This window comes from Blastomyces dermatitidis (assembly GCF_000003525.1).
Source record: "Blastomyces dermatitidis ER-3 genomic scaffold supercont1.15, whole genome shotgun sequence".
NCBI lineage: Eukaryota > Fungi > Ascomycota > Eurotiomycetes > Onygenales > Ajellomycetaceae > Blastomyces > Blastomyces dermatitidis.
In genome coordinates this window covers 786,653-797,124 of record NW_025544788.1, presented here as the reverse complement: position 1 = coordinate 797,124, position 10,472 = coordinate 786,653, and the positions used below count along the sequence as shown (strand labels likewise).

At 29.3% G+C, this 10,472-nt stretch overlaps 1 protein-coding gene across 1 annotated transcript; it reads left to right on the top strand.

Moving 5' to 3' along the window:
• Positions 1 to 9,748: 9,748 nt before the first annotated feature.
• BDCG_09421 (uncharacterized protein) lies at positions 9,749 to 10,197 on the top strand (the record flags this gene model as incomplete). Its single annotated transcript, XM_045425212.1, has 2 exons — positions 9,749 to 9,770; positions 9,938 to 10,197. The coding sequence occupies 2 exons, from the start codon at positions 9,749 to 9,751 to the stop codon at positions 10,195 to 10,197; spliced, it is 282 nt and encodes a 93-aa protein (XP_045273758.1).
• Between the last annotated feature and the right edge of the window lie 275 nt (positions 10,198 to 10,472).

Here is a 10,472-nt window from a genome sequence, read left to right as displayed (position 1 = left end):
ATTCTTGTGAATGCAAAGATAAACTGTCTATAGAAATTCATAAAGCTCAGAAAGATCTGAATCTTATGAATACTAGTTGACTTCAGTTATGATAGAATAGTCTCAATCTGTGAAGATTTCATCTGAATATCATTTACAGTAATTACATATTCTAGAAAATTAATCTGATAAGCACTGAAGTTGTACTTTGTAAGCTTAATATACAGTTCTATCTTATCTAAGATCTTCAACATGCTTTATACATACTCAGTGTGTTCTTTCTTCTTTATAAAGTACATCATCACATTATTTAGATATATTACTATGAAGACATTCAGATATATGTAAAGTATTTTATTGATAAAAGACTGAAATACTGCAGAGATATTAATCAGATCAAAAGACATCACTAGATATTTAAATAATCTCAGTGCAGTTCTAAAGACAGTCTTTTATTTATTCTCAGACTGTATTCACAGCTATGTATATATATTAATTATATTCAGTTATGTGAATATGACAGCTTCTGTGAGACAGTTGATCACATTCTCAATCAGAGACAGGAAATAGCAGCTCTTTATTATCTTAAAGTTCAGATCACAGTAGTCTATACACAATCTGAGATCTTTATTCTTCTTCTTCACAAATATCACAGAGACTTCTGTGAAGACCTGTGAAGATCAGATAAAGTTATTCTTCAGATTCTTCTTTATATAGGTCTGCAAGACCTCTGTCTTATAATGAGAGAGCTTATAGATTGATTCTCAGAAGAGTTTCTGCTCTTCTATCAAATCTATTATCAGATTCTTCTCACAGTGAGAAGAAAGCTCAGCTGCTCTTACTGAGCTGAAAATCTCTGCAAGATCTCAGTATTTCTCTGATATCTAAAGCTCAGTTTTTATAATCATAAGATTCTCAGACACTTACAAAGTTATTATATAGATGAGCTTATCTTCTCTGATTAACTCTACAGTATTAACTGATTCTATCTTTATAAGTGAGTCTGTCAACACTGATCAGAAGTATAAACCTGACTCACAGACAGCTATATACAGATTGTGTCTTTGAAGTCATGTAAGTCTTAAGTATATATCATCTGTGATATCTGTGATAATCATAGTTTCTGCAAATCTTCTTCAGGTTTCAGAGAGATCTTGCAATTCAAAGATAACTCTTATGAGTTTCTCAGCTCTCAGATCTGAGTTCTCACACTCTGCTTATTATAAGAGCAGGTTTTCAGTCTTCATCTTTCAGCTCATTTGCTCTGTGAGCTTCAGAGACATCACAGTGACCTGAGATTCTGAGATCATCAATGCTTTTCATGCTTGTGAGACAGCAGTATCATGACACAGTCTCTTCTTATAAGTAAGCATTTTCATTGAGAAAGCAACAGATTCAGGTGTCAGCTTCAAGACTCTTAAGAAGGCTGTTACTGACTCTGTTCACAACTTCTTAAATTTCTATTTTAATTTATTCATATAGTTTGTATGAAGATGTTCTGATTTAGAACAGATGAAGTAGAGTCTCTTTTTCTTAATCTCTCTATTGTGCACTCTGTTCACAGAAGCTTATGAAGCTCTCTCTCTCTGCTTAACAGTCAGACACAAATCTCTCTGTGTCTTGTTATCTTTTTCTGATAAACTCATTCTCTGTTGTTCTAGTTCTCACAGAGTCAGTCAGTGATCTGCTCTTCACAGATCTGTGATTCTCACAGTGATCTGTAAGTGATGAATGAGAGTTATCAGTTTCTTCAGAGTCAAGAGCTTAGAGTCTTGCTTAATAAGCTTATTCTGTATATCTTTATTCAGCTTCTTTACAAATATTATTATTCAGATCTTGTTTCAGAATTCTGTTTTCACAGATCTCAATTTATATCATAATTTCATGAAATGCTGTAAGTAGTCTTCATCAGATTTCTCACCTCTTTTTCTAATATTAATGATCACAGTTCAGATATTCTCTGTTCAGCTCACAGAGTCTCTTAACTTATTCTCTAGATAGATCTTGAGAACAGATCAGTAGAATCTCTTATAATCATTTTCTAAATAATTCAGTCAGTTCTTGACTTCAGTGTAATAGAGATCTGTCATTATGTAGATAATAGCTTCTTCATCTTTTATATTACACAGCTGAGCTTGTGAGTCAATTTCAAATACAAACTCATAAAAGCTTTTATAGATTATGATTTGATAGATGATTTTAAGTAGTTACAGCTTAAGAAAGTTTCTTTTCAGTTCACAGGTGTTTCTGAAGATTATATCTAGAGACTCAGTTTGAGAGTGTTTACAGACAGTAAGCATTTCTTATAGAAAAATAGCTTGATTTCATAGAAGATGCTCAAGAATGTTCTTCACTGAGATTGATTTATTCATGAGTTCAGAGAGTTTCTCTGTCACAGATATAAAGAATGATATCTCATGAGTAATTAATAAGTTCTCTGAAACTTCTTTTATAGAGATTATTCATAATTCAGATAACTGCTTCTGAATGCCTGCAGTAGAGTTTGCAGAGATTGAAGTATATAAGTTTCTAGTTCTTTCAGTTATAACAGGTGATTGCTGACTGACTGAGCTTGAAATGTAAGAATAAGTGCTCACAGGTGATTATTCAGGTGTTTGCAGCTTGATGTGATATATACTATTAACTACTAGAAGTATTCACAGTAGAAAGATAAAATGTAGAGATTAAATGTATAATAGCATTCAAGCTGAGTTATAAATAGTATTCACAAACTTCAGTCTATATAGTTGTGTGTAGCCAAGGGCCGCTAGCTCTATTGATTACATAAGAGATAGAAATAGAGGTAAAGAATCCGCGAGAAGCGGGATTTCTTACAGAACCGCAGAATATTTGAAGAGAGATAATATAATTAATTTCAGTGAGTATTGAAGAGAGATGAAAGCAGAAGAGACAGCTAGAAATAATATGATAATAATAATAATAATGATGATGATAATGATAATAATAATAATAATAATGATAATGATAGTAATAATGTTAATAATGATAATAATAGTGATAGTAATGATGATGATGATAATAATAATAATAATAATAATGAAAGAAGAAGTACATTGAAATATATTACTAACTTATCAAATATAAAGAGATAAAGAAAATATTAACAGCTTTCAGAGATATATGAAAACAGTTACAGTGTTGTATAGAAACATCATCTTCATTTAATACATACAGTGTTGATATTCTTTGTATACAGTTATTATATAATCTATATCAGAGATACATGCAGAAAACAGATCTTTATTACTAGAGAGAATGATTGCAGCAATTCTCTGTTTTCATATTATAAAGATAAGTTATTCTCATTTCTTTCTTCTCTCTTTTCTCTTCTTCTTCAACTCATCACTAAGTTCAAGCTGGTATGAAAACTATTAAAACACTCTTAGAAACTCTTAAATTAAAGAGTATAAACTAATCAAATTTTAAATATAGAAGAATTAAATTATATTTAATATTACTAATTATTCATTTCTTCTTAATAAAACCACAGTTGTGTCTTTCTCTTCCCTCTCTCAAATGAAACATGGCCTGTGAAAAGTGAGTACTATGTCAGATCATAATAATTAACACAGTCTCAGCACGCAGAGCTGTATACATACAGCACATGCTGAACTGAGAGACTGTGTAAGTTACAAACTAATATCAGCATCTCAGAGAGAGCTGTGTGATGTGAATAGACTAACTGTGTAACTGTGTCTGAGATCAGAACTAGATTTTTTAATAGTCTTATTATCAATTCAACTGATCTCATTACATGGTTTTAACATTAGATAGTAGTTTCATACTATTATTATTATTATTATTATTATTATTATTCTTTCATTATACTCATATGCAAGCGGAGCTTATGATGAGTCCTTGCGTGATGTTAAATACAGGCTAAGTGTTGATTATACAGGAGGAAATACAGGTGTTAAGATCATGCCAAGATAACAAGAACATAGAAAATACAAAGAAGTGACAATTAAATACATGCAATAATAACTTCCCAGCCCAGGAACATAGAGCAATTTTATTGAAGCAATTTGTACACCTCTGTATTTATTAGAAACCTGAGGTGCTTGAGTTCCGGATTTAATGTATCCCCTGCGGGGTTCGAACTCACATGCCCTGGTTTCCCACGCCAAGGCGCTACCGGGTGGCCGCATTAACCATTCGGCCACTGAGGCAGTGTAGTTTTATACTGTCTCAGTGAGACTTACTGTCTACTCTTATCACATTTTCTAAATGAGATCATGATTTTCACTTCTCAATTTAAATTATTTTTATTGCTTTAAATGACTTTAAATCTTATTTAAGTGTTATTAAAAAGTGTTACTTTTTAAAAAATTAAAAATAGTCTAATAAAAACCTTAAAATGTCTAAAAATAGTAACTTTATGCTAAGAATGAGACTAAATAAGATTAAATAAGACTACTTTCTCATTTTTTTCAAGTCATGGTTTCATTTTAAGATCTGATATATAGTCACTTTACATGTTTTTTTTAATAGCCAGTCTCAGCGGGATTCACATCAAGAAATGTATGAGATCAGATTAAATAAGATTAAATGTGAAATTCATAATCTCAGTGATCAGTCTAGATGTGAAAAAGCTGCAATTCTCAGTTATATACATAGAGAATAAATCATTACAGTAAGTGTATATACATTGTATGAAAGTAATACTTTTTAATAATACTCAGTCTCTGATATTATGAAAATAGAGTCTCTCTGTGAGATCTGTTTTTATCAGAAGTCAGAGAATTTTATATTTCTTAAGATTATCTTCATCTATCTTATCTGTGAAATTAATGAGAAGAATTATTAATTTCAGTGTTCTGCTCTTGATATTATTCAAGTAATAGCAGAGTTCATTCTGACCACACTTTTTAAGTCTATATTTTCTAAATATTTATATTTATACAGATATATACTGATTATTTATTAGATAATATTAAGATAATAACTTATTATAGCTGTATTACTCTCACTATAAGAGATACATAATTAATAATAAATATTATAAAGACTCTGAGAAGTGAGTATTTTAAAGATACTGCAGCTCTGCAATCTTAATTTTTTTTATTTTTATTTTTTATTTTTTTCTTTTTCTTTTCTTTTTTTTTTCTTTCTCTTTCTCTTTTTTTTTTTTTTTTTTTTTTTTTTTTTTTTTTTTGTTCATTCTAATTTTTTCTTGTTTTTTATTTTATTTTTTATTTTTTGTTTTTTTTTTTTATATTTTATATTTTTTTCATAATTAAAATTATATGAATTATAATCTGTGTTCAGAAAAGTAATGATATTTAATAATACTCTCTATTAAATTTTCAACAAATGAGTACTATATTATAATATTATGTAAGTGAGAAGTAATTTTATAGTCTTATTTAATATCATTCTTAATAATGAAATCAGAATGAAAATGTAACTAAGAATTCAAATATATTCTTTATCTAAGACTAGATTTTTATTTAAAAAGTGAATCTGAGATCTTTAATATTTAAAATAATGTGATTTGAGATTAATGTAATGAATACAAATCATGATCAGAAGTAATGCTTTTAGATAATATAATAACTATAAAGTTTGATTCTGATCTCAGACACGGTCACACAGTCAGTCTACTTTCATCTTATTCTTATCTTAAGAATCAGTTATTTTATTATTCTTTATCTTAATATTAAGATTCTTTATCAGTGTTTATATTATAAGTTGAATTATATAAGTAATACAGAGTATATAATCTTATTTATTATTTCAGAAATACAAAGTCAATTTTTACTTTAAGCTCTTTATTATAGTGTAGTTATTCACAGTATTATCAGTTATAATTATAAGAAGACTGAGACTAATATCTTAATAGTTATTTTTAATCACAGTCATTAATATCTCTGTTATATAATTCTCAGTATAACTACTAATCAATGATTTTAATTCAATTAATATCTCTTAATAAGTTCAGTTCTTATTAATATAATAAAATATAAGTCTTATAAATATAAGATTATTTATACTAATTTATTTATTCACTGTAAGAGACACTCTTCAATAATTCTTCAACTCTGATTCTAAATATTATATATTAACTTTGTAGTATATCTTAAGATTGAACTGAAGACAGAATCAATATGAAATATAAAGATTTGAATTAAGTATTTGAAGAAGTGTTCAGAATTCAGAGTTTTCAATTAATTAAAGAGAAAGATTCAGATATATATATATATAAAGTAATTATTTACAGAAGTTATTAAATAAGAGTTATAAAATCAGAGTACTGATATATAATTATTTTCACATAATTTTCTTAAAATTAGAAAGTTAATATTATTAAAAATCATTATCTGATAGAGTAACTTACTAACTCAGTAGTAATTTTCTGATTATTTTTCTTTTATTATCTGTATTCTGATGACTTCAGATATTGAGAAATTTCTTCAGAGTTATAATCAGTTTATAATGAATATTTCTGAATAAAGTTATAGTAATTATAATAGAGAGATAACTTTTCAATGATCTATAATATAATCTATTAATAATTATTTTATAGTTTATCTCAGTGTTTATATTGAGTTTTTCATAAATTTTATAATCTGAAATCAGATGTGAAGAATGAAGTAATCTTTTATTATAATTGAAAGAGTGTATTCTGTATTGAATTGTAAATAATATAGACTTTGTAATTCATAGTAATTTCTTAAAGAGTTTGTGAATCTTTAATAGAAGTAAAAGAAGTGAAAGAAGTGAATTCAGAAAATATAATAATAATTTAAAAAAGATAATAATTTATTTTTAATAACTAATCACTGATGTATATAAGAAGAATTAATATAAGAGTAAATAATCTTGTTTCTTAACTTAGTTATAATTTTAGTACTAACTCAGATTGAATATTATTAATATATAAAAATAAATAAATAATCTTGATTAATCTCTATTATATTTCTTAAAATATATTAATATTATAAAAGAGAGTGTTATCAAATTCTATTATTAGATAATATTATTAAAAATATATTAATATTATAAATATCAATGTTGAAAAAATGTTAATACTTATATATTATAGTGATTTATGAATTATGATAGTTAAATATATATATATATATATATTATTTCTGACTTGATTACAACTTGTACAATAATTTTTAAAAACTTAAAATTAATTTCAATTATTAATAATTATAAACTTATAACTAATTAATATAAAAAGAAAAAAACTTTTTCTATTCACTATCTTTCTTCTCTTTCTTATTCTTCTTATTATTCTTTATAATTTACTTCTTATTCTTCTTCTTCTTATTCTTCTTCTCATTTAAGATAATAATTATCTTAAAATCTCTCTTCACTATCTTCTTAGAGAAGAGTTCTCACTGCTTTCTCTTAGCTAGATTAATCTATATCTTAAAATCCTGCATTTTCTGATCTGTTATCTTGAGTTTCATCTCAGTAGTAAGCAGATTAATATACTCAGAGAGTAGAGCTATCTTCTCAATATTCTGAATTATGAAATGTATTCAAGATCTGAATAAGATCTTAATTCTCTTCTTCTCTATCAGCTTCTACTAATCAATTAGAGAACAAAAGTATTATTAAAAATCATTATCTCTTAATAAATAAAAAACTTATTAGTTTTAACTTCTTTATTTCTCACTTCAATACTCTCTTAATCTTCTTTTATCACTACTTATTTACAGTAATACTCTTCTTCTCTCTCTCTCTCTTTATCTTAATTTTAAATCATTCTCAGAACTTCTTCTGATTTTATTACTATTATATAAAACTCTTTACTATCTTCTTCTTCAATCTCTTATAGACAGTGTCATTCATATTATTTCTATACTTAGTTCAGTCTAAATCTATTAGAAGTGTTACTTAAAATCATTATTATTCTACTTTCTTACAGAGTCTCTTTAATATATTATAATATAATAAGATCAGAATGAAAACATAACTAAGAATTTAAATATATTCTTTATCTGAGACTAGATTTTTATTTGAAAAGTGAATCTGAGATCTTTAATATTTAAAATAATATAATTTGAAATCAATGTAATGAATATAAATTATAATCAGAAGTAATACTTTTAGATAATATAATAACTGTAAAGTTTAATTCTGATCTCAGACATGGTCATACAGTCAGTCTACTTATCACTCATAGTCTACTATTATAGTTTTATTATTAAAACTGTAATAAAAGCAGTGAGAATATTTAAAGTTAAACTTAATTAAATTATAATTATATTTATTTACAAGATAAAAGAAATTAAGGAAATTTTTTTTATATTTATTTTTTTTATATTATATATTATCTGATTATTTACTGAATTTATTAATTTTATTAAAAAAAATTCAATACTAATACTATTATTAAATTATTAATAATTTTAATTAAAAAAATAGTATTATTTAATATATAAATTTCAAATATTTTATTTTTGTAAATAATTAGTACATGATTCATTATATATATAGAATAGTCAGTTTAGTTTAATAGTATATATATTAATTTCATTATAGAGCAGTATATTATAATTTACAGTATCTTAGTAGTATCTTGATAATAATATCTGTTAATTCTAATTACTGAGCAGTTACTCTGATAATGTTAAAAAGTTCAAAGTCATTTCAATACTATTTTAATATTTACCAGCATGTCACTATGTGTCATCAAAATCCAGAATGGTGGAATCACCATAAATTAACCCTACGATCTTCTGGTATGGATGTCTGACAGCCAGTGACAGGATCGAAAAGAAGTAGTTCCACGCCCCAGCACAACTGGATGAAAAGTACTCCGTAGTAAATCCTTTTTCGCGATGTTTTACAATGAGACATGGGACATGTTCAGCCGTTGGTGATTTTTTACTTTTCCTCCTCCCTCTTTCCCTATGATTTGACTAGCCAAGCAGACAGAAGGGTGACAAAACGATACCATGCCAGCCCTATCCTGCCACGGTCCACCCTTTTAACCCATTGGCTCCCGTTCAGGTAAATTTCTTGCCCTCGTAGCTCCTCCACAGGGATACCAAATTCTTCAAATCCGAGTGCAACGTTCGGGGGATTTAGGGTTCCAACAAGTCAGAAAATCCTACACCGTATTGCGTAAGTAGATAATCAGAAGCGAAAGCCTGATTTTTTTTACAGTGATGTATGAAGGCGGGTTGGGATATCAGAAGTGTAAGTTGTCCACCCACCCACTTACAAGGCGTTCTCCCTGGACACCAACTTTCCCAAATTTCCACAAATGCGGTGAACCACTGGTGCACCGTAAGCTCGAAGCAGTCCGCCTCAGTCATCAACTTTAAAGCCAGCCCAATCCTTCGAATAATAGTACTCCCCAGCTTTTCACAACCTCGTCCGTAAGAGAAGCCAAGCACTTCTTCCCCCTATACTCTGGGGATTCTTGGAACTTGACTAGGAACGCGATATTAATTCCTTCATATCTGTCAAGCCAGAATCTCATTGTTTTTGCCAAATTGTTCTAGCTCTCAGAAAACCCTACTTCAGCTACAGAGAAAGGGCTTGTGACTTTTAGCAGTTGGAGCATATGAGATCATGATATCTAGCACTTTTGTGGTAAACTCCGCTGGCTGGCTGTCAGGTGCATTGGTCTGAATCTCAAACAGCTTGACATGGTCTGGTACCCTGGATTCAATCACACGCCAAGTGGCTTTTAGAACATGGTGAACAGCACTCTCATGAAGGGATGATGCCGCGCGGTGGACAGATGTTTTCGAAAATTTTCTGTCAAAGAAAAGGTGGCCCGATGGCGCCGCCGGTCGTCCCTGGTATGATCAGGTGAGAAAGCTTGAAGGGCGAATATGGCCCCTAACAAAGAAAGAGGATGGAAAGAACATAACTCATTTTTCGAGGTATCAAATGTGTCAACAATCTTATGAAAAGTCACGCTGAGGGAGGTCGGTAAGATGGATGACTTCATCTGCACAGCTAGTAGGGAATCGACCGGCAAACAAATCATCTAATTGCTTGTGGGTAAGGTCCGATTCGCTGGTGAAAGTTCGTATCCAAGCTCGCGGCTTCATGGATCGATCATGTTTATCACGGCAGGATGCGTGGATCGTTGTCCCACTGCCACCAATAATCATACCAAATTTGTGCGGCAGTGCAAGGGGACAACTTACCACGGTGAGGGTTCAGACACAGGGCGAACGCCATCCTCGTAACCTCGTTGCAGGAAGGACGGTTGTTACATAATTCTCTGAGATAAGAGGAGTGACGATTGATGGTTTGTGGCGCTTGAAGAATTTCCAATCCAGTTGTTGAATTACTTTAGCAAGGTGGCGAGGTCCTGGGCTCCAGCCCCTATCCCACGAGACCCGCACCACCCTTAGGTATCCATGGATGTATCTTTAGCTGCCGCTAAGTTAGCTATTGTTAATTGTTATTTTAGGGCCTGTTCGGTGCGTCCGTACTTTTTGAACGCAATAGTGGATCTCATTAAAAATAGTGTATTTACCAATTATTAGTAG